The 24643-nt window shown below is 46.5% G+C and overlaps 1 protein-coding gene across 3 annotated transcripts in view; it reads left to right on the forward strand.

The window, feature by feature from the left end:
- Positions 1-24643, forward strand: part of mib2 (MIB E3 ubiquitin protein ligase 2) — a 31611-nt gene that overhangs the window by 2219 nt on the left and 4749 nt on the right. The window contains exons 1-15 of one of the 3 annotated variants that reach the window (XM_030361774.1): positions 654-808; positions 3673-4026; positions 4874-5045; positions 10879-10985; positions 12246-12440; positions 12853-12995; positions 13923-14030; positions 14381-14485; positions 15193-15355; positions 16371-16504; positions 16925-17073; positions 17316-17472; positions 18621-18775; positions 21675-21801; positions 22779-23054. In XM_030361774.1, the coding sequence (XP_030217634.1) occupies positions 742-808; positions 3673-4026; positions 4874-5045; positions 10879-10985; positions 12246-12440; positions 12853-12995; positions 13923-14030; positions 14381-14485; positions 15193-15355; positions 16371-16504; positions 16925-17073; positions 17316-17472; positions 18621-18775; positions 21675-21801; positions 22779-23054 (2412 nt within the window). In that variant the 5' untranslated portion in view covers positions 654-741. Of the gene's footprint in view, positions 1-653; positions 809-3672; positions 4027-4873; positions 5046-10161; positions 10657-10878; positions 10986-12245; positions 12441-12852; positions 12996-13922; positions 14031-14380; positions 14486-15192; positions 15356-16370; positions 16505-16924; positions 17074-17315; positions 17473-18620; positions 18776-21674; positions 21802-22778; positions 23055-24643 lie in introns of those variants that run through there. The other 2 variants (XM_030361775.1, XM_030361776.1) reach the window with 2 other exon arrangements.

Consider the following 24643-nt stretch of genomic DNA (forward strand, 5'->3'; position numbering starts at 1 on the left):
TGTCAATAGGTGGGAGAGATTGTCGTGCTCCTACATGTTTACAGTGAGACACGTATACATGCTTTAGAAAGGGTTGGAGACAGGACTATGGTGAAACTTGCTGCTCTGTTGTGCAGCCTTATTACCGTTGGGGGTGGGGACTCTGTTTTTTTCTGAAATACAATCCCCTGTTCCATAGAGGGGGAAATGTTTGGGAATGTCAAAGTAAATAGAGAAAAAAGCGTCATGCCTTGCAAAATACTTTATTTTTGAAGTGCCTTAATATTGACAGAGAAAGTGATGTTTATCTTTGATTCATGTGGCAGATTTCTCGTTAAAGAAGTCATCGATTGATCTAGTAATTAGCCGATCAATCAATTGATCAAGCCCTTCGTAGCTTGGTAAATAAAGCTTCCCATTCTAGTCTTTTCTACAGGTCAGGGTTAAACCATTGTCTTGATCCTCAGGCTTTTCAAAGATAAACCCCCATACTCTCGCCAATGGGTTTTTGTGTGTGGAATTGAACAATTAACTGTCATTCCCTGATTTCTTACATGAAACGGCCAACTTGGCGGGTTAAAAAAAAGAACTGCTCTCTCTAAAACAAAGAGCAAAGTGCACAGCCAAAAACAAACAGTTGGGGTCTTCTGGAAAATAGGTGCACTATTTCGCCATTACAGGGTGACCGGGCGGGTATGTGCGTCGCATCATACCTGCCTGCTGCCACATTGCGAGCCTGTTGCTACAGCAGTGGCTGTTCCCATGGTGCTCTTCCATCTGGGAATACCACTTCCAAACATGTTCCGAAGCGGCCTGAGGATTGTGGGTTGTGAGTACCGTTTGCATTTTCAAAACAAAATGAATTCCCAAAAGGGTTTAGTAGTTGTTGAAGTCAGCTCTAGTCGGTGTATAAATACTAGCTTAGAGGAACTGCAAGGATTAGGTTTTGGTTTATTACATCAATAATTTGACTCCATCGGCCCGTTAATGTAATGAAGCTGGACTCTTGAGGTCCTTGACATTGTATGTTTCCATTGTCGTTCAAATGTGTTTGGTTGCCAAGTTTGATAGGGAAGCAGTAACATGTTACATGCAAAACTGTTTCTATAAATCAATCTAGGAACAATAGCTGTTCATGTGCCAAAAGGGCAACACGCTTTATTGCTTCCGCTGTTATTTTGGAGCTAGTTATGTTTGCATTTACACAATACTGTCTCACCCTAACGATGCATGTCCAAATAAAGAGACATGTTTTTTTAATGCATAAAATGAGCTGTGTAATAAGGCAATGGAGGGGTGTTTTTTTTTTTTTGGCCTGTTGCCAACTCTGATGAAACCCCAGTGTTGACCTAAAGCACTGTTTACACAGCATTTATATTGATTTTCCTGAGAACCACATTGACTACCAGATGTTTCTGCCCTGGGTCAGCTCTGGTCTGGTTACAGCAGGGTCTAACTCGTTTGTGGCATTCACAGGGGCCATGAAACCCTTTCAGTACCCCGGCAGATGATTTGTATTAGATGACACGTATGAGACAGGATTGATCCTTTATGAATTCCTGCAGTGTAAAATAAATGGACATACCCACCCGGACTTGTGATTTGATGTTGAAACGCCGAAGGCCAAAGAGGCTTTTTTAGCTCTGTTTCTAGTACTGCACTTGATTCCACTGAAGAACTTGCCAACTAAAATGTTATGTTGCGGAGGATTTTGTTTATCTTCAAGTCAAGCCACAACAAAAGATCACTGAGCCCTTCAACCTCAACAGAGTAACCCTGAGCCCCTAACACTCTCTTAAACCTCAACAGAGTAACACCGAGCCCCTAACACTCTCTTAAACCTCAACAGAGTAACACCGAGCCCCTAAAACTCTTAAACCTCAATAAAATAACACTGAGCCCCTAACAAACTCTTAAACTTCAACGAATAAACCTGAGCCCCTACCACTCTTAAACCTCAACAAAGTAACCCTGAGCGCCCAACACTGAACACTCTCTTAAACCTCAACGAATAACCCTGAGCTTCTACCCCTATCGGAAACCTAAAAAAGGAACAAAGGAAACACAAGGAAACTGCGTGAAGGAGCGATCGCTCTTTCACGACAGCTAGTAGCTGCATTATACTACAGACATAGAACTGAAGCAGGTGAAACAACTGCAGTCTGGACAGGGTCTTTATTACCACTACTTTAGATGCACTAGATAGCATATATACAAGAGTTTTATTTATTTATTTATCTATCTATATTTATCAGATGACAAAGCCATTCTGGCTTCTAAATGGCTTTGTTATCTTGATTTAGATTGATCAAATTAGATATTCATGGATAAACATTGTTTAATCTTATGGAATCAGCCTTGCAAATGGCTCGAAAATAAACCATGTATTTCTAGGCATTGATCTTGGTTACCATGCATCTTTACAGACTTTCTGAAACCTGACTTCCATTGACGTAGATTAGTGTCATTCTCGGCATTGGTGTCATAACTAGTCATGCATGGTTTGCGGAAAACAAGATGCAGATTGACAAAGTGCTAGAAGGGTCCAATTCTCATTCCTGGGCTTTGTTTTCGGTTATGCTAATGGTTAATAAGGGGCTATATGTCTGCACTGGCTACTAAGCCTCTAGCATCCCACCCTTTGCTGACTCAGTCCTCTGAAGCTGAAGCACACAGGTGTGTGAGAGACTGAGTTTGGTGTGTGCATAATGAGGAGGGTTTCATAGCTCTACGCAAATTATTGTAGTCAAAGTGTGTGTGTGTGTGTGTGTGTGTGTGTGTGTGTGTGTGTGTGTGTGTGTGTGTGTGTGTGTGTGTGTGTGTGTGTGTGTGTGTGTGTGTGTGTGTGTGTGTGTGTGTGTGTGTGTGTGTGTGTGTGTGAGAAAGTTCGTCATAGGGCTGGGCGATGTGACCAAAAAAAAAAAAATTTCTAACCAAAACCGTTTATTCATTTTAATCTGGGTTATCTAACCTACAAATCACAAATATATATATATTTTTAAGTTTGGATTTGATTTGAAGGTTACCCCTAAACACTCACCTTTTTCAGCGCATGCTGCCATGTAGACATTTAACTCTTTAAAAACTTTTAAAAAAATCGATTATTGACCAAAATTCGTATTACGATAAAAAAATCGATAAATCTACCAGCTCTAGTATGTCACACACATACTGGGCCTATGAAATATGTCTTTGCCTGGAGTGGTAGTAGGTCAGAGCATGATGAGTGCATCAAGAAGTCAAGCTGCTCACTACAGAAGAATGAAAGATGGACCGAAAGATAGATGAAGGGACGGAGAAGGGGGATCGAGAGGAGAGAGAGAGACAAAGGGATTGAGAAGAGACATAGACGAAGGGATGAGAAGAGAGATAGACGAAGGGATGAGAAGAGAGATGCACAAAGGGCTGAGAGATGAAGTGACGGGGAAGAGAGACAGAGTTGACAGAGCTTAACGGACACTATTATCCGACGTAGCTACCGTAGTTGAATACCTTCACACAGGACACGTTTCAGCCGTCTCTCACGTGTTTCATCCAATATTTCATCCACTAAGTCTTCCAATACGTCGTTAGATCCCAAATTGCCTCCCCTCTTTAACCTAGCGTTGACTTCCCTCTGATGTGCGTATCTAATCCCACGCCGCCTGGATCCTGCTCCCGCCGCTTGCTAAAGGCGTCTTCTCCTCCCTGCAGTGAGTCCCCCTCACCTGTTCCTGGAGCCGTCCCTGGACCCCCCGGGGGCCCGCCGGCCCAGCAGCAGCAGGCCGGGCCCGAGGCCCCAGGCCAAGCGCTCCGGCCCCCGGCCCGGCCCCAGCAGAGGCGGCATGGAGGTGGGCATGCGCGTGGTGCGCGGCCTGGACTGGAAGTGGGGGAACCAGGACGACTCGGAGGGCCACATGGGAACGGTGGTGGAGATCGGGCGGCAGGGCAGCACCACCACGCCCGACAAGACGGTGGTGGTGCAGTGGGACAGCGGCACGCGCACCAACTACCGGACGGGCTACCAGGGGGCGTACGACCTGCTGCTCTACGACAACGCCCAGATCGGTGAGAGGCTGTTTTGTTTTTTTGTTTTTTTTCGTTTGGTTTTCAGACATATTACAATTATACACATACAAAACCAATCAAAAACAAACAGTACAAGCTAATAATAAAAAATAAATAAGAGTGTATAAATAATTAAATGATAAATAATTAAATAATAAATAATTAAATAATAATTAAATATAATTAATAGTTAAATAATTAAATTTCCTGTACTGAAGTTATGCTCGGAGACATTGCGCTGCCATCATACAATGCAATCTTAATTATCAAGCAAACACCTTGATTGGTGGGATTTTTGTTATATTTTGTTTTTAAATGCCATTTATGTTTTTAATCTTTCACGTATTCATCATGTTGTTTTACGTTGGCCTGAGGGACTTTCCTCTCGTTCGGAAAATATTTAAGAGGCATCTTAGGTCTTCACCACTGACCGTTGGCCATTCCACGCTGGCTTGTACGCTTGAGTGACGCTGACTAATGCTGCGTTAAACGCCCCGAAAGCTGGGTCCTTAAGAATTAATGGAGTGGAACTGTACAGGGTTGTGCTGAAGACAAGGTCCGGCTGTCAGGGCTCCATGTATTTTCTCCTCGGCTTCGTATGTGCTTGGATCAATTAATTATCTAAATTGTATATGATACATTCCCTACCTGAATTTAATAATCAAAATGCTAATTTCATAATATATACAAAAAACGATATTTAGAGCTAGACTTAAGAACCCGGTTCAGGCACAACTACTATGAGCCTTATAACGGTACTCAACCATGGCAGGTTTACCTTGATGTTTTCGGGTCCATCTGACCACTCTTCCTCCTCCTCCTTCTCCCCCTCCTCCTCCTGCCCTAGGGGTTCGTCACTCCAACATCATCTGTGACAGCTGCAAGAAGCACGGCATCATGGGTATGCGCTGGAAGTGCAAGGTGTGCTTCGACTACGACCTCTGCACCCAGTGTTACATGAACAACAAGCATGACCTCAGCCATGCCTTCGAGCGCTACGAGACCGCCCACTCACAGCCGTGAGTAACTTTGCCTTCAAATACATCAGTACCTATCCCTTTAATTCTCAGTGCATACCCCTTTATACTACCTCCATGCACCCCCCTTTATACTACCTCCATACCTACCCCTTTAACTACCCCTTTGGAGCGCTACGCGGCTGCACACTCACAGCCGTGAGTACCTTCCCCTTTAAATACATCATTGCCTTCCCCTTTAAGTACCTCAGTACATACCCCCTTAAGTACCTCAATACATACCCCCTTAAGTACCTCAGTACATACCCCTTTAACTGCCTCAGTAATTCCCCCTTTAACTACCTCAGCATAATGAGGTCGTTTTTCAAGCATAACGGAGTCTATTCAATTCAGATGTTTCTCCATTGTGTTTTCTTTTTTACTATTGGAATCTGATTTTTAATGGGACGTTTTAACTGGGTGCTAAAGCCGTGTTTATTAGTGCGTGCACATCCTGTCCAACCAAAGTCATCCCTTTCTTTGTTTTTTTTATAGCAAGAGCTTGATTTCAGATTTTCAACAAATTGCATTATGTATAATATGTACCAGCAGTAGTACGCTCATAGTTGCAATGGGAAAGATTCCACTATTGGCATCCTATAACCGATGGGATAGATGCTGTTCAGCCCCTACCACTCTCTTTGTTTACAATAGATGAAGGGTAATACTGAATCTGAGAAGATACACCGAGTGATGAAGGCCTCAGCAATACGCTGTCAGTATGAAGAGTATAAAGGGGGTTACATTGCTCACAGATACCTCTAGTTAGCTAGTACAATCTGATAAAAGCGTCAGAATAAAGTCTAACTTGTTCATGTTGGGAAGCACTCAAAAGCACATATTGACTGTGGTCACGTGTGAACTACGGCTGACGGGGGGGTTGATTATGGGCATGTTGGAAGGGACATGGAGGCCTTGCGTCAAAGCCAAACAAATGTTGTGCCAGCACACATGCCTACTGTACAAATACCCAGAGTTTTCTTTTCTTTTTGTCTAAATACACACAATGTATGCTTAGGGTATCGCGTGACACACCTTCAGAATAGCTCCTGTCATTATGATCGGGTCACTCCTAGCATTAGTAAGCCTGTAGTTCCTAAGCTTAGAAACTGCATCTCTTGTGATCACATGGAACATGCTGTCCCCATGCCTGGCAACCCCAGCGCTGATCATGTTGATCATGTTTTCAGGAATGGCTTAGAGATCATTTCCAAGAACAAACAGTGAGCCAAGCCGTTCACCTCTCAACTACTTAAGCCAAATTCATGGCCGTATCAGTGGAAATGTTACACCCTGTTGTTGATGTGGATATTGTGTTTAATCCATATGCTTGCGACTTTTCAATCTTAAAAATGCATAACAACTTTTTATAACCTTTTGATCAAATGGATTTAATATTGGAGCCCTTTTTAGAACCACTAATGTTAAGGTGCCTACCATTGGGTATTTTTTTCTATGTTTTTCCTTTTATTTTTTCGAAAATGCTAAACTTATTTGGCATTTTTGAAATGATTTATGATATTAGATTTTTTAATTTATTAATTAGTTTTTTCAAATAATAAAAGATTCACCTATACATGGGTTGAGACAGTGACCGGGCCAAATGAGACAGGGCCAAATGGGTTCCTGGATTTGTAAATTTTGCTTGACCACAACCCTTTGTAAGTGTCCGTAACTTTTGTACTTTCAACCTGTCCCCCTTTTAATACATTTTCTTTTATCAGGTGAACTGGCTGGGTCTGCTACTTTAGTAAAGTATGATTTATGCCTGACACATTTACGCAGCCAAATTGATATGGAAGCTATGCTGTAGAATCTGAGACGGATTAGTCTGAACAGAGCTCAGACTGATTATACACAATACCTTATAATCATTTTAAATGATTATCTTTGCCTTGGTCAGCATGAATGGAATAAGAGCAGTTCAAAACAGCTGTGACTGTGTCCCAGGCATTCGTTCTGCCATTGAATGAGGCCTGTAGAAAAGATCTGGGACCATGGTAAAACGGGACAACTCGTGAACGGCTGTGTTTGAGAGTACTGGGAAATACTGCTCAGTTCTTGCTCACTCCAGTTCAAACAGGGATGTTCATGTACTTGAGACCATGAGTCTGTTACACAACGAGATGATTGTTTGCTTTACCAACTCCACCGCCACTAGCAATGGCTGTCATCTGCTTTGAAGAATGTTGTTTTGCATTTAATCAGAAAATAGATCTCACTAATACGTTACCATTCCATGATATAAAGATTGTTCACTTTCATACATGTGCTGCATTCAACAGAATGGGAGAGGAAACAAAGCAGAGATAAAGACAAACCTAAGGCCCCGATATATTTATACAAAATCGAAGATGGCACATTGGCATAATAACTCCTATTGAACGGGTCAGTTTCAAAAGCGTACAATAAAGTCACTGTGAACGGTGGCCTGTTTGATTGATAACAGGAGTCGCTGTGAGACTCGCATGGTGTTGTTGACCAATTGCAGGCAGCGGCGCATTGGGAGACATGTGGCAAGTTTGACTAGTTTGGCTGCCATTTTGTCTCTGTGTGCTGGAACATCAATTCAGATTTAGTTGTAGGTATATAGGGGCCCTTATCAAAGACGTTCTATGAATATAAACACAACAAACGAAACACATAAACACAACAGACACCTTTCTGTAGTCCACTAACATCTGTCAACAACAGATTAAAAATAATTTTGGTTTATTAATTTAGAACTGTGTTGTAAGGATTGTAGTTATATTATGTGATCGTTTTGTCAATTTTTGTGTTATGCTAACCCAATCTTACAGTGGAAAGGGTGGGCAGAAATAATGGCTGGTTTGACTCTGCTTTGAAACCCCCTCAACGCCAACAGCCATTTATTATTTATTCTTAGTTTGCACCTCTCCCCATCATATTAACCTGGTCATTGTATTGGGTCCTGATTTATTTTGTCGCTAGCTACTACTCTAGCTGCTAGCTTGGGGATGCAGGTACACACAGAATGGTCACAACAGATATAAAACTGAAAAAAGAAAGAAAAAAAAAAAAAAAAAAAAAAAACTGAAAGAATTGTGTCCACTGAAGCTTTTTGTGATTCGTTATGTAATTGTTTATTTCTTTTTAAAGATTTTTTAACATTGTCCTCGTGAAAATATAAACGGATGAGGCAGTGACTTCACACATTGCCAGAATGGTAGCGATCAGTCATGGAGACAATGGAGTCCTTGTCAACTCGCTCCTGCTGTCAAAGCATATCGCATTCGCTGCTCGAGTCAGTCAAGTAAACAAACACAGTCATCACATGAAAATCATATTCTCACTGGGGCCCCTCTTTGCTTATTATGTACGGTGGAACACACACAGTAGGCCTTCTCTTCCCCCTCTCTCTCTCTCTCTCTCTCTCCCTCCCAGATGGAGCAGCTTCTCTTTTGCTCGTAACAACGCACATCGCCTTAAAAGCACTGCTGCGGTTCGTTCATTGTATAAGACTGACTTTTAGTGGATTTCGAATGGGAGGCAAATGGAAAAGGGCATTTTGACATTGTTTTGCTCCATACCAGTGAACCCACAGAGACGGCAGCGTTAACCAGGTATGACCTTCAGTATTTTTATGATATAACCCATTAACAGAAGACGTAACGGCACCACCAAACTAATGTGTGAAAAGAAATAGCTTTTTTCTAAATAATTCTTTATCCATTTTGGCTTCTTCATCCCAATGACACTCCCAAACATCCTATAAAGGCTTTATTTCATTAGATAAGTATTAAGACGGAGAGAATAGATATTCTCAGAAGGCCGTTTCCAGGCATGGCCTCAAACCCCCGTGCGGCCATAGGCCAGCAGAGCAAGGCGGGCCGTGCAGACGACACGTGTTGTATTGTAATCACAGTGATCTAACCGGATTACCATTGTCACATTGTCACATGACCGTATTAGCCCTCCGTCCACCTTGTTGTAGTCAAGTGATTGGGTGGCCTCGCAAACACGCAGAGCTCTCCGCCGGTATGATTCATATTTTTGGAAAGATTATCAATCAACTTTGATAATGTAATTGTATTTAGTTGATTGTCATCTGATAGGGTCGTTTTCAGAATCCTATGGTTGAGTTTTGTTTTTTGTTTTTGTACATTTTTTGTAAAGTCCCTTATACATTAACATTGGCATAAGTGTGTGTTGCATGTAGATTTTGTGCTGGTTCATGTGTACACCCATTGGTAGAGGAAACCTGAGAAAACGGGGTAACAAAAATACAAATGTACATTCTCCTCTACATTCTCCTCCATAAACGCCGTTAAGACACATTCACCATTAACCCTCCACCTCAATCGCCATCCCCCCCCCCCACATCATCTAACTCCCTTGACTGTGTTTACCCACACACACAAACGCAAACGCACACAGGCACACAGACAAACAAACCAACGCGCAAACACAGACAGGCCTTATAGAACATTTACATCTCGGACTGTATGTTACAGGAGTTGTGTAACATCCTGATTCAAATTGTTGTGTAAAGTGCTACTTTATTCAATAAAATAAAAAAAATGGGGGAATTGTGGTCTACAGGAATTAAATCATTTAATCAGTTCAACGCATCGCACGTGTGTGTGTGTGTGGGTGGGTGTGGGTGTGTCCATTAAATCATGCGTTCTATGTTAAACCCTCATCAAAAATGCATGTTTTTATGTAAAAAAACGAATCAACACAACGTAAATTGAATGAACAAAGTATATTAATAATTAGACATTCCTTTGAACCCAAAGAACCTTTCGGCCTTGGATTTGGAATGTCTTTTCCACAGGTGTGTGTGTGAGTGTCTGACCTCAATCTGTAGCGGCTTTTCAGGTAGGATTACAAGTCAGGAAAGAGTTGTTTACGCTGAGTGTGGTCAGACACTAACAAGACAACCGTAACAAAGGTTGTCAGATTGCAGGTGGCTACGTTGTCCCAACATCAACCCATGTCCTTAGATGTAAGTATAACGTTACTAGTGCTAATATCACCATTCCCCATCACAACTACTCCTATTCCGGAAGTCTATCGCGTTGGACAGCGTTCAGTGAGCATCTTTAAAAATATCCAAATGGGGCTCGCTCAAATCCCTGTATTTCCCCTGACATGGAAAGTTTCCACAATGAGGTGTGCTCTTGATGGGTTTTCCGGGCTTGTTTTCTGATTGCCTTCAAGGGATTATCCGCAAAGCGCTTTTCCACACCTGACCCGGCGGGGTAGTCCTCCTGCCAGATCAGACAAGCCCACGCTAAGATTAGCAGGATGTCTACTACGTGTCTACAGTCACGCAGCCCGGGAGCTCCTCTCATCTCCTGCCACTCGGAGCCGTTCAGTAGGAACCTTAAGGGATGGCACGGTGACGAGGGGTAGCGAGGGGTAGCTTCGTCAGCGACGTACGGATGACAGGGAGAGTGAAACGTCGCACTCAGCCTCCAACCTTGGAAGGCTCGCCCTGAACACATTGGAATTCTCGCCGCGCAAAGGGGTCCGTTAGGAACACGACAAGCTGTGCGGTAGACATGGAGACGGGATTTTGACCTCTGCTACAAAGAATGGGAATAGGCAGTTCCTTTGCGCCACCAACAGATCAAATCTTTACCATAAGGTGCGTTGTTTGGGTTTGTGTTCATTCCAGAACATGTCATTTGGCGACCGTCTTAACTGCGGCGTTCCTGATCCTGATTACAGCAAAGTCAATCTTGTTTTGTTGTTGTGAAGTCGAAGGTTGTGTCCTCGTTGTGACACAGAGTCGCAGTGTTTAGATCGTGCTGGCTGTTTCACTTTGTTCCTGAGCGATACCGTGTTTCTGTGCGCTTGCTCCTCACAGCGTTACCTTGGCACCGAGGCAGAACCTCACACGGATCATCCTCAAAGGCATCTTCCAGGGGGTCAAAGTGGTGCGTGGACCGGACTGGGACTGGGGCAACCAAGACGGTGAGTCAGCCACCCGCCGCGGGGAAAGGTCTTAATAAGCATCCTCTGGTACGGTCCATTCCTGCCCCTGAAGCAAGCAGGTACCTCCATGTTTACAGCTCTCCCGCCGGGCCGCCGCATGGTGTGCATCTGCCCCCCCCACACACACACACTTCAAAGACTTCCACTCAAACCATAACCCTCCCAGCTCGTTAACCCGTGCTATGTCGCTGCTGTTAATTGGTTGTGTGTCTGCACGTATTCAACAACAGCCATGACTCACCCGTGTCTGCTCTGCAGGTGTGTGTGTGTGTGTGTGTGTGTGTGTGTGTGTGTGTGTGTGTGTGTGTGTGTGTGTGTGTGTGTGTGTGTGTGTGTGTGTGTGTGTGTGTGTGTGTGTGTGTGTGTGTGTGTGTGTGTGTGTGTGTGTGTGTGGCTTAAAAAGTTCTTAAGCAAGTTCTCATGGTTTTTGGGTCTCATATGGTGAAGTGAAATGAGGAGGTCACATGCACGATCGCTAACAAAGAATGCGGAACATCGGAAATGTATGAGGATGTGGGTCTTATGTCTGACTGAACCGCAGGCTGATTTAGGTCGTCTGTCCCTCCTGATGTTCAATAACAATGGCCCCTTGGTCACTTTTATGAGATGCGAAGGGAACGCTTTGGCAAAAAGGGGAAAATGCTTTCTGTGTTTTTGCTTCGTCATGTTGGTCCAGGGTTTATCTCTTTAATGGGTTGGAGCGAATGAGTCAAAATGTCCCTTTGGCGTCTTTGAAATGTGAAGGCCTTGGCTGTTTGGCTAAATCACTGACTAGGATAGAATGGTGCATGAGTTAACGTACGTAAGAATGAATAAATGAATAAATGGTGTGTCATGGTGAAAAAAAGACTGCTACATCAGTTGACCCCACTCTTTATGACACTGGTTAGGTGGGCCATCAGGCAATGTGGCGGTCCCATGTTTGTATTTGTACAATAGATTTGCATCTATTGTTGTGTCGTAGTGGTGTAATGTACTTGATCGTTTGATCGCAGTAGAGCATTATAGCATTAGCATTTTTTTAGCATTTCTTTTAGCTCTATAAGTCCATGGTTTGACACATTGCACTAATGAACACTAACATTTTCTGTCCTGTGTTTCTCAAGGCTGGAAAAATAACCTTTTGCTCGCCTCCTTCTCATCCTCCCGAGGTTCCAGATCTGTTCCTCTCTCCTGACCCGTGTCTTGTGCTCTGGTGTGTGTGTGTGTGTGTTTGTATGTGTGTGATACTGTGTGTAGGTGGGGAGGGTAAGGTTGGTAAGGTAGTGGATATTCGCGGCTGGGACACAGAGTCTGGCCGCAGCGTGGCCAGTGTGACCTGGTCCAATGGAACCACTAACGTCTACCGAATGGGCCACAAGGGCAAGGTAGACCTCAAGTACGTGTCTGATGTCCAGGGCGGCTTCTACTACAAAGAACACCTGCCCAAGCTGGGTAGGTTCCCCTCCTGGCAAAACTGCTTCCTTTCCTCTAGTTTAGATTTGTATTGCTCATATTTTAATGTCTCATATTTCAGTTTGATGTGCAAATCCTGGCCTCTGATATGCTTTTATAGTTGCATAGTTTATAGATATGTGTTAATTTAATCGCCTGACTGTGTTTTTGTGATGACACTTTGTGCCTATTTTATATCCATTCTCCGTGTTTTATTATGGCGTTTCATCCGTTGAGCAGAGCCCCTGTCACGGTAACACTTTCCCCCCGGGTTAACAAACCACTCAGAATCTCCAGATCCTTTTTTTTATTTGAGTTCCCCATCTTCCAAAGGGAGTTGTAGCGTAGTAGTGTTTATTATTAGCTGTGTCTCGGTGAGTCATGGTGGGGTGGTTCTTCTCCGGTCTTCCAGGAGAGCACGCCGAGCTCCAGCGACAGGACAGTGCCGACGGCCACTCCTTCCAGCAGGGGGACAAGGTCAAGTGTCTCCTGGAGGTGGACATCCTCCGGCAGATGCAGGAGGGCCATGGGGGTTGGAACCCCAAGATGGCCGAGGTACTTATCACACCCCACTTTCACACGTACAATAGTTTTTTTTTCGAATCCAGAACGTATCTCGATTGGAGAACCGATATTTGCACGCAAGGCACAATTACAATTTACATTTCGGACATTTAGCGCTTTTAGCCAAAGCGACTTGCAACAGTTTGTGCACACAATCGCACACCGACGGTGGAGTCGACCATGCATGGCCACAGCCAGCTCATCGGGAGCAGTTAGGGTTAGTTGTCTTGCTCAGGGACACCTCGACGCTCTGCCGGGGATCGAATTATCCACCTTCCGGCTACATGTCCACCCGGTCTACCTCTTGAGCTAAACCAACACAACCCAGACGCTCAGAATCGTCTCTTCCTTTGAACATGTACGGTCGGTGCGCTACAGAGCCCTGCTTGATATGCAGAGGCAAAAATACAAGGCCTGTGGTGTTCCAGCGCACATCACTTATGTAACGTTGCGATTCACGTTTAATATTAGAATTGCGAGGGCTGGGAATCGTAGATTGAGCACACACAGCACAGCATTGTTTTGGATGTTTTGGAGATATTTGCGATACAGAGACGCGCTTAAAACAGGTTGACGCTTACGTAAGAGTCTGTGTCTCGACGAGAACCGACAGCGGGTCAATGTAGATCAAATGTGCTGTACACTGTGTGTGTGTGTGTGTGTGTGTGTGTGTGTGTGTGTGTGTGTGTGTGTGTGTGTGTGTGTGTGTGTGTGTGTGTGTGTTTGTGTGCGTGTGCGTTTGTGTGGGTCCGCGCGTGTTAGAAGTCTAGTCGGCCTACTTGGGAGAAGAGGAAACGGAGCAGATAAAATGACATTTTCACATGAGAATGTTGTTGCAGGGAGCCGGGGTCATGACCTCCCAGGGGAGAGTCTTGGAAACTGACCCAGTCCTCTTTGTTTTCCGTTTTGCGGTTGCAGTACATCAGTCGGATCGGGACGGTCCATCGGATCACGGACCGGGGGGATGTGAGGGTCCAGTACAGCAACAACATCCGGTGGACCTTCCACCCAGGGGCCCTGACCAAGGTACCCCTCGTTACCACGGCGATCACCCTCTCTCCTCCTTCCCGGACCACTGAGTGGGACTCTTACTGACCCCTGCTGTTTTTTTTTAGATTTTTTTTTTCTTTATTTAGAGTCACATTTATATAAACAGTTTACAATCACCATGGATGTTATCTATACACAGCTCCATCCTTTTTTCATGTATATATATATATATATATACATATACAAAACTCAAAGATAACAGAATAATCCTTGCTGTTCTTATCAACAACACAACATACTAAAGCTATATCCGCCGTGATCAGAATGAGGCGAGGTTAACGCGGTTAATGCTAAGGTCAGCGTGTTTTTCTGTTTGTTGCGCCCAGGTGAACACCTTCGGAGTCGGCGAGCTGGTTAAAGTGCTGGAGGACATGGAGAGCGTGAAGCGGCTGCAGACGGGCCACGGAGAGTGGACCGACAGCATGTCCCCTGTACGCTCCCTCCCCTCGCCTCTCTGCTGCTGATGACGATGTCATCCTCTCATATCTCCCCGTTTTTGGGTTCAGGAAGGGGACGCGTACAGTCACGGGACTCTGTGCCCTGTTCTTTGGTCCTGGGGACGATTGTCCTGGATCCTGTGTCACATTAAGGGCAGCGGTCACCACAAAGCCTCCGCTTGGCAGGCGGGGTGCTTTCCGTCAGCCACCGGAGCCACGGTGCTCTGTGCTGAGGAAGTAATCTCACTTAGAGCCCTTTCCTCCCATCTGCCCTAATTATGAGCTCGAATTATGGAGTCTGTGAAATGGATGCCTTCTGCTCGACCGATATTGGTTGGGTTTATATAATATAAGGGTTATGTATATGTAAGTTGATCTTGACTGAACATATCTCTGCCATTCTCATTTATCTCTTTTTACTGACATTTATTTTGGGATATTTTAACACATTTTTAGCAGACCCGTTTTAGCAGACGCTTGCTAATCCAAAGCGACTTACAAAGCGAAGTTGAAAGCTTCGAGTGACACGCACGCAAAGTTCTAACCTAGTTACAACCTCAAAAGAATAAAGTACAAGTTGCTATATGAAGTAACTGCAAGATGAAACAATGCAAGGTCTGTCATTGTTGTATATATTTTTTTAATGAGTCAGTCTCTCCCTACTTCATGGTGTCTCCCCCCCCCCCCCCCCCCCCCCCCAGGCCTTGGGCCAGGTGGGCAAGGTCCTGAAGGTGTACGCTGACGGGGACCTGCGCGTTGCCTTCGGGGGCCAGACCTGGACCTTCAACCCGGCTTGCCTCTCGGCCCAAACGGCGGAGGTGGACGCCAACCTCATGACGGCGGAGAACCCCAGCGAATCAGGAAGTAAGGAGACTCCGCCCCGCCCGGCTGGACCGACCAATCGCCTGCCTCTCCATCGCCTCCGCCCTCTCTCTCTTCTCCTCCATGCTGTGGCCCCTCCCCTTTGGGGGCCAGTCCACACAGGCTTTTTTTTCTTTTGCATGGGGTTGTTTCTGTGTTCTGCTGATTCCTTTTTTCCCCCTCCACCTATCAGGTGTCATCGTCTCTTTTTAACATTGCTCCCCCTGGATGCTGGAATGACTGTTTCCTCTGCAGAAGGTGTTGGCCGTACGCAGGGCGTACACACACCTACGCCCTGCCCTCTAGCTCACTCTTATGACCGAGCGATAACCCCTGTGACCGGTTACTAACCCTTTTCAGTGTCATCCTTGTGTTTTCACCTCACTGGCATGGGATGGGCGAATCACGGAAGTGCTTCGTAACTGCATGTGTGTGTGTGTGTGTGTGTTTGGATATGCGTTTGTGAGTAATTGGATATTGTGGTCATATTGCATGGGGACATTTTGACTCATTCCTCCTTGTTCCATGTTGTCACTGGGCTAGGACAGAAGTATTTTAAGCGTTGCATACCTGCGGTGCTATGCCTCTGAAAGTGCATGAAAACCTTTTTTTAATGCTAATGAACCCTCCTTGTTTGTCCCTTGCCTCTTTTCTGTGTCCTTCTCCTATTCCCTATCTCCCTCTCTCTCTCTCTCCCTCTCTCTCTCTGTCACTCTCTCTTTCTCCCTCACACACTCTCTCTCTCTCTCTGTCTCTGTCTCTCTCTCTCTCTCTCTCTCTCTCTCTATCTCTGTCTCTGTCTCTCTCTGTCTCTCTCTGTCTCTTTCTCTCTCTCTCTCTGTCTCTCTCTGTCTCTTTCTCTCTCTCTCTCTGTGTCACTCCCTCATTCTCTCTCTTTCTCTCTCTCTCTCTCTCTCTGTCACTCCCTCTTTCTCTCTCTTCCTCCCTCTCACACTCACTCTCTCACTCTGTCTCTATGTCCCTCTTCCTTTCTCTCTGTCCCTGTCTGTGTGTCCAGGCACGGTCATTTCAGTGCTGGAGAAGCTCCTGGCTCAGTCGACAGAGCAGGACAACCCCGGTCGACTGGTCATCGAAGCAGCGCACGGCAGCGCCAACAAAGTCCGCGAGCTGGTGCAGAAGTATCCAGACAAAGTGAGTCTCAAGCACGTGTCCCCGACCTTGGTTCGGTCCAAATCTTTGGTTTGGTTCACCTCCTCTTTGGTTCAGTCCACCGATAGTACTGAGGAAGGTAAAGTGGCGTTAGACACCAGGATAGCGAATCCTGCGAAACAAATCAAAGAATCAAAGCAGATTACAACTTTTTTTCAATCAATTGCATGTTAAAAAATAGAGATCTCTAGCCTAATATGGAAAAGATTGTAACTTGGAGCTGTGTTTTCAATTAGTTTATTCTGTATTAATGGATTGAACCGAAGCGATTCTAATGCAATCCACACGGGGTGGTAGTGGATGTGCTTGTTTACGTGCTGAGGGGAAGTAGGAAAGCTGTTGAGGGCCTCTTGGAGGCCGCCTCCCCTCTCACCCCTCGCTGGGCTCGTTGTTCCCCCGCAGGTGGACATTAAGAACCAGGGGAAGACGGCCCTCCAGGTGGCCGCCCACCAGGGCCACCTGGAGGTGGTGAAGGCCCTGCTCCAGGCCAGCAGCTCGGTGGAGGTGAAGGACGAGGACGGGGACACGGCCCTGCACTACACCGCCTTCGGGTGAGGCCTCCGGACCCCGCCGCAACCTGGGCTGAACCCGGGCTAATGAACCATAGACCCGCTGTATTCAGAGTACATCTGGTCACATGGTTCAAGACCCACTGCTGTTATGTGTTAGAATGGACAAATATCGGCATATCCGAACATTGGTAGATCGGTATACAATAACCGTGTGTGTCTGTGTCTGTGTCTGTGTCTGTGTCTGTGTCTGTGTCTGTGTCTGTGTCTGTGTCTGTGCGCAGCAACCAGGCTGAGATCGCCCGGCTTTTGTTGAGCAAGGGGGCCAACGTGAACCTCCTGAACAACTCCATGTGCACGGCGCTCCAGATCGCCGTCAACAAGGGCTTCACGGACGTGGTGCGCGTCCTCACCGAGCACGCCGCCGACGTCAACCTGCAGGTACAGCACCCGCCTGCACCCAAAAGCACCCAACAGCACCCAACAGCACCCACCGGCACCCACCAGCACCCAACAGCACCCATCAGCACCCCGGTCTGAGTCGCCCCCCCGCCCACCAGAACCGGACTCGTTTTGTCTCTGCCTCCGAAGTTGCCCGCTGGCCAACTGTGATATCATGTGCACGGTTGCCCATCACGATATAATACATGAGCATGTATACATACTGCCGTACCGGCTTCATGTGTTTCGGGTTGGCACCTCCAAAAGCGTTGAGGTTCGGTTCCTAGCCGTAATGTGCAGAGTCAGCGCGAGGGAAGCGTTTGGGTTTAGTGTCGCTGCGATGCGTTCCAGATGTCGGACACACTCTCATGGTTCTTAAACTATTTGTACCCGCGTAGCTTTTTTGTTCCAGCCCAGAACCCCTTCTCTACAGCACAAAACGGCTCGGGAGGGAATAGAAAGGGGTTTAAATAATGCATTTAGTGCGTTTGATTTTGTGTCAACGTGTGCATTAAATGGGTGGTGTGAAACCTTTTGAGGAGGGAGGAGCTTGGGATGTGCGTCATTGATCTGGATTTGTGTTGATCATTGGAAAGATTCACCAAACCTGTAGTATTCAGGTTTAACTTCAATCTCAAACTAACAATATTAAATAGGCATTATTTTACAATTGTTCATAACTAATATCAAATAAACATAAAAGGAGCCATTTTTTGGAAATGTTCCACGTTCCCCCTGCAGTCCTTCAAAGCTCCCCTAGGGATGCGCATACCCCCTGAGGACAAACACTGCTCTAGTTGGCCAAATGTATGGATACCTAAGAGAGGCACACTCCCTTCATAATGACTCTCTATCGGACTTGATTCCAACAACAGGCAACTCCTGAAGCACACATCTGCCTTCCCGCCACGTCCTAATCATTACTGGGAACTACAAACTGTCACAATGAACTTGTTTGTTTCGGTGAAAACATTTCCTTCAGGGAACCGTTGGTTTCTCCCCTTTTTGTTGACCAATTAGTGACTCAGTGATGGGGCTGACTCACTCACGTCGTAGCGGTCATTGCGATGGCTCAACGGTTTCTTTTAATTGTCCTCGCTGCAAATGGTTCCCAGTGAGAGAGCCCTTCCCTTTGTGCTGTTCGCCAGGACTCGTACGGGGACACGCCCCTTCACGACGCCATCGCCAAGGACTTCCGCGGCATCATGGAGATCTTGGTACTGGTGCCCAACATCGACTTTACCCAGCAGAACAACCGCGGCTTCAACCTGCTGCACCACGCCGCCCTCAAGGGCAACAAGCTGTGAGTAGGCAGCTGGCGCCGACATATTACACGCCGACATATTACACACGCGCACACATGCACGCACGCACATGTAACACACACGTACGCGCACACACACACGGACACGGAAGGACGCATGCACGCACGCAGGCAGGCAGGCAGGCAGACAGACAGACAGACAGACAGACAGACAGACAGACAGACAGAGAGACAGAGAGACAGACACACAGACACACAGACACACAGACACACAGACACACAGACACACAGACACAGACACACAGACACACAAAGAAAAAATGTTTTTCGCTCTGGCCGAGGCTGCAAGACATGAACAATATGGTTAGCCGCATCCAGTCAAAACAATTATATTCTTACTGCCTTTTCAAACACACACACACACACACGCACACACACACACACACACACACACACACACACACACACACACACACACACACACACACACACACACACACACTCCAATCTCACCAAGGTCAATGGTGGATGGGAAAGGGCTAAACCTATTTGCAATTGGTGTCAGCCATGGATAACTTAATCAGTCTAAATAATATGGAGCGTACAAAAGGAGAGGATGGAGGAGCACAGAGCACCACTGAGAAGAGGACAGGAAGGGGGGAATTAGCAGGGGTCTGGTTTGTGACTCTGGGCTGCAGCTTACACAACCATTTTAATAAATGGACTATCTGTTGTGCTGTGGTGAATGCTGCTAGGCTGGCCATATTGGGCCTGGGTCTGGTATAACTCCCAGGGTTAGCAGAAGAAGCACTGATGAGTTGCAGCTATTGGGTCTAGCATGCGTAGAGACATTGAGGAAGCTGCATGTATAAAAAGCGATAGTGTGTTTATTATTCAGTTCTCGGAACTTGATTTTTGCAACAACTTTCTGTTGACATCTGTTTTCCTGCTCCTGAGAAGATGTAAACAGTCTTGTTATTCCCAGGCCACTCTGGCTTAAGGCATTTCAGCCCAGCAAATATCGGATTAAAACAATGAGGCAGATTCCGAAGAAACACAGAGTGATTAATGCAGTCAATGCACTTTGGGTCAAAGTGATATGCAACATACCCAATTGTTCCTTTAAATGAGCGGCAGTATGCGGGTGAGTGAGGGGATGCAGGGATATGTGGGCCCTGAAGCGCTTGGAGAGAAGAGAGAAAAGAGAGAGGGAAAGCACAGCTGGTACCAGTGTATCGACGCTGCGGAAATTAGAATGGAAACTGGTTCCAATAATCAGTATGGAAAAATCCATATTTCTCTGACAACACCAGCCACCAGTATTACTTTAAAATGTCTGTTCCACGTTGGAATGTTTGTGTTTGCTTGGGCCTGTGTGTTATGATGCACTATGGTCGCCAGATATGTAACAAATTGGCACACCAACACAACATGCTGCATCCATGGAAGCAAGCAAACTGACTGAATCAAGAGAGATTGTAGTAGATTCTGCCCGACCTTAAAAGCCTCGTCCCTCTTCCTTCCTTTCGTGGTCGTTCAGAGTCCTCAGACTGGTGTGGCGTCAGGGGTTTGATTCTCAAACATTTAAACGCTCTGTGGTACAAGCTGTTATCAGTTCACATGGAAATGCAGTTTATATTATGTCTGAGGCCTACACCAGACAGTCATATCTGTGAGCCAATCACTGAGGTTTTGGGGGAGGGATACGGAGCTTTAGCTGTGGATAGGTGTAGTCCTGATTCACAAGAGTAGAGAACTTCCTTAACATCCATTCATTGATTCCTCTCCCCCTCCCTCCCTCCCTCCCTCCCTCCCTCCCTCCCTCCCACAAGCTCTTTAGTATTTCACCTCACGTCGGCTCCATTGCAGGTGCTATTGACCTCCACGTCTCCCTGACGGAGTCCACCATTAGTCAGCACTAGTAGTGTCCCCCAGGCGTGAGCAACATATGCTTACCCGACATGCTCCATACGGAGGAGAAGGCCTCTGCATCATCTGTACAATGTGTGGATGCTGCTGAACATGGCACCATTAATCATAATGAGTTAAAAGGAACTCTTGAACTTTGTCTTGAAAAATGAATCACGTAGCATGAAAAACAAGGCTTGATTAAGATTAGGGCAGCAGTGCAGCACCACTACATTTTCATGTTCTGGGGAACGCCGAAATAAATATTTGCCCCGGGAACTGATGTAATCAAGCTAGTCTGTCAAGATATTGTGATTGGTGATAAGCCACTGAAGCCACCATGGGGACTTTCACAAGGAAGTGGAGCCAAGCCAAACCAAAATATGTCTTTCATCCTCAGCATTATTACCTGACTGATTTATTATAGTATATAAATATAGCTATAACTGAACATTGTAAATGCATTTTAGAAAGAATAACGATTACACTATGAGCACCATCCCCTAATGTCCGAAGTATTATAATGTGGAAGTTAATGGGCAGCACGGACTGGGTGAGTCTGTAGTGATTTTGGGCAGCCCAGTCCATCTTTTGTCCCAGCCTGCGGTTCCATACCGGCGTCACCACTCCAGTCATTATTTGTTCCCAATCAGCCGGCACAGCCCTGCCTTTTGTCTTTCAAAGAATCAACCGGCCTATGCAATGGTTCTCCGGTAGCAGCCCTCGAGCAAGCGCACGCAGACATGCCCTGAGAACAATCGCCCGGACTTTACTAAGGGTGTGGGGAGGCGATGACAGTCACGTCCTAAGGCTTAGTTATGGTTCCACGTCGACGCAACGCAAGGCGCTCAACGGAACCGTTACGTCCTTGCATCCACCGCTAGGGCGCTAGGGCGAAACGGCTTCGCGCCTGCGTCGAAGCGTCTGCGTGGTCCTTGCGTCCCGTCGACGTGGAACCATACCTTTACCTACGAACTAAGACGTGTCATTGCCTCCCCCTCCCCCCCCCCCCCCCCCCCCCTGACCACAGAGCCACGGACCGTATCCTGGGCCGCGCCCGGCAGCTGGTGGACGTGAAGAAGGACGACGGCTTCTCGGCGCTGCACCTGGCCGCCCTCAACAACCACTGGGAGGTGGCGCACACGCTGCTCAAGGAGGTGAGGCCCCCCGCCTCACGGGCCCGTGGTGTGACTGTAGTGGTCGTCGTTGCTGTTAAGATTGCCACCAGGGTTTCTCCTCGAAGATTGCAGTCATGCTCCTGATCGGCCCCACAGGGTTGCGTATGTGTTTTTGTGTCGGCGGATTTCTTTTTCCTTTTCTTGCTTTTGATTGTTGAAACGGTTCAATTGGTTTAAATGCGGGTTTTATTAGAATAAAGCTTTCTACAAGGTAATAGTACAATATCCCCCATGGTGCAAACCCCCCTCTCGGGCGGTATATATAAAACCCTGGGGAGAACCCGGGACAGCTGGGTTCTGCCCAGGGTTCTATATATATATCGCTGGGACAAGTTACTGATTGAATGTTTGTACGGTTCCGGCGTTTACGACCTATCCGACCTTTCCAACCTTTTTGACGCTTCCGACATTCCTAATGCTTCCGACGTTCCTAATGCTTCCGACGTTCCTAATGCTTCCGATGTTCCTAATGCTTCCGACGTTTCTAATGCTTCCGACGTTCTGACACTTCCCGACATTCTGCCGTTTTTGACGCTTTCGTGTGTCTGTGTGTTTACTGGGTCGTGGTGACCACAACGAACAATACCACAATACAATAATACGTTAATGGTGTTTTGGTCTCATCAGCGTGTGTACCATGTGTGTTTTTGTGCGCATCAGCTTCTGAAAAGTGTGTGTTTGTCTCGGTAGCATGTGTGACGTGTGTTTGTATCCTTAGCATGTGTAACGTAGGTATTTTTGTGTGTGTGTGTGTGTGTGTGTGTGTGTGTGTGTGTGTGTGTGTGTGTGTGTGTGTGTGTGTGTGTGTGTGTGTGTGTGTGTGTGTGTGTGTGTGTGTGTGTGTGTGTGTGTGTGTGCTTTCTGATACTTCCGTCTTTTTCCAACGATTCCGACGTTCAGACCGTTCGACGCTTTCGACCGTCCTGACCGTCCTGACGCCTCTTCTGCACCCACAGGGCCGCTGCGACGTCAACATCCGCAACAACCGCAACCAGACGGCGCTGCAGCTGGCGGTGACGCAGGGCCACGAGGGGCTGCTGCAGCTGCTGGTGGCGGAGGGCGCCGACGTCAACATGGAGGACGAGGACGGGGACACGGCCCTGCACGTGGCCCTCAGCCGGCCCCAGCTGGCCAGCGCCAGCCCGACGCCGCCCCCCGCCGCGGGGGCCAGCGGCACCGAGGAGCCCCCCGGGGAGGGCTGCACCGCGACCGGACCCTCCCTCCACGGCAGGGTGAGTAGTCAACCCGTAGAGCCACCGACGGCACCACCGCAGTCCACAACACCACCCGCAGCCAACACTGCAAGGAGCACAGCGTCGACTGGTCGACTGTTGACATATAACTGATCGTTTCTATTCAATTATGTTTTTTTTTCTATTTTCTTAACTAAATGGCACCTTGAAGAGTTTTTTTTTTTATTATTTTGTTTTTTAACATCAATTTTTTTTTTTTAATTTGGCAAAAACATGTAAAGGTAACCGATAACAGGTGGAGCTAGGGAGTGGGTTAGTCAGTTCATTTGAATCCTTAGCTGTCCTTTAGTGAAGAGCGAACCGATAGATGAGTTAATCTGTTTACATGTACACACATAGTAAGAGGCTTATGGGCTTGATTAGGGTGTGAAGGAAAACATGAGCAAGGGGGGGGGCGATGGCGGTGTTGACCTGTTGGCGGGACGCTGGGAGACACCTTGACCGTGCGGATGAGACGGTAGACCCACAGGTTTAAGACGGGCATGACTTTGTTAAGATATTTCAATAGAAATGTGTGAAGTACTACAATACAAGAGCTGTCCTTCTGAAGATTCAGAAGTTGAAGTAATAATGTTTGATGCTTCTGTGAAGGAGTTAAACCGTGTGTGGTTAGGATTGGATTCCCAGTGTTGGTCTCCGCGGTGCCCACCCCTCTTCCTAATGTGTCTTCTAAACGGCCCCACATGGGGCTTTGCATGTCAGTGTTTATCGAGACCAACAGTTCTCCACCATGTGTTTAGTTCCGTCGCCACACTTAGAATGGATGGCGGTGTGTGTGTGTGTGTGGTTTATCGCTTGCACAATCCTTTCCCAATCCCCTCAAAGAAGCCAAAGATGCCTCTCAAAGATACTTTGCCTCCCCGGTTGTTGAGAAAATATCCCGGTTTCGGTTGTTCAGCTTAACTTTTGTCTTTACGAACGGACCAACTGTTATCGTGTGGATACTTTTCGGATTCTTTGGATAACGTGCACTAAATAGGGTTTGTCTGTTTTTTAAAAACCTCATAAGAGGGTTAGGGTTAGGCACTGCGTCCTGCAAGCAAGCCACCTCATTATAGCAGCAATGCTTATCAGGAAATACTAACCCCTCTCACTGTCCCACAGGAAACATACATCACTTAGCACAGTAGATGGAAATGTTACATACAATTCTTTGCAGGTTGACCCCCGAAGACATTTTTAGAATATCCAACACAACAATTCATGTGGCCGAAAGAACATCCGGAACAATTTAGTGATTCCGCTTTCCACAACCTGCTGTTTTTTATGGGGACTTTGATATCTGTGAGAAGACTTTTTTGCTGAGGTGACAAAACCTCAGAAGGGCATCTTTTCCATTTGAGGTGACCGCAAATACTGCAGCTCCCCTTAACCACATCTGGGAGCGAGCCAAACGCACACGCACGCGCACACACACTCGGCTAGACTAAGGTGCGTTATGGGCTGTGGCTGACTGCCATCAGCACAATTTGTTGTCGTTGGGGAGTTTCCTGTTTCCGCTACTTTCAGCATTTAGCATACTTGTTTTGGTAAACATTTGACCAAACGTTAATATTTGAGTTTATCAT

This window comes from Gadus morhua, chromosome 7, assembly GCF_902167405.1.
Source record: "Gadus morhua chromosome 7, gadMor3.0, whole genome shotgun sequence".
NCBI lineage: Eukaryota > Metazoa > Chordata > Actinopteri > Gadiformes > Gadidae > Gadus > Gadus morhua.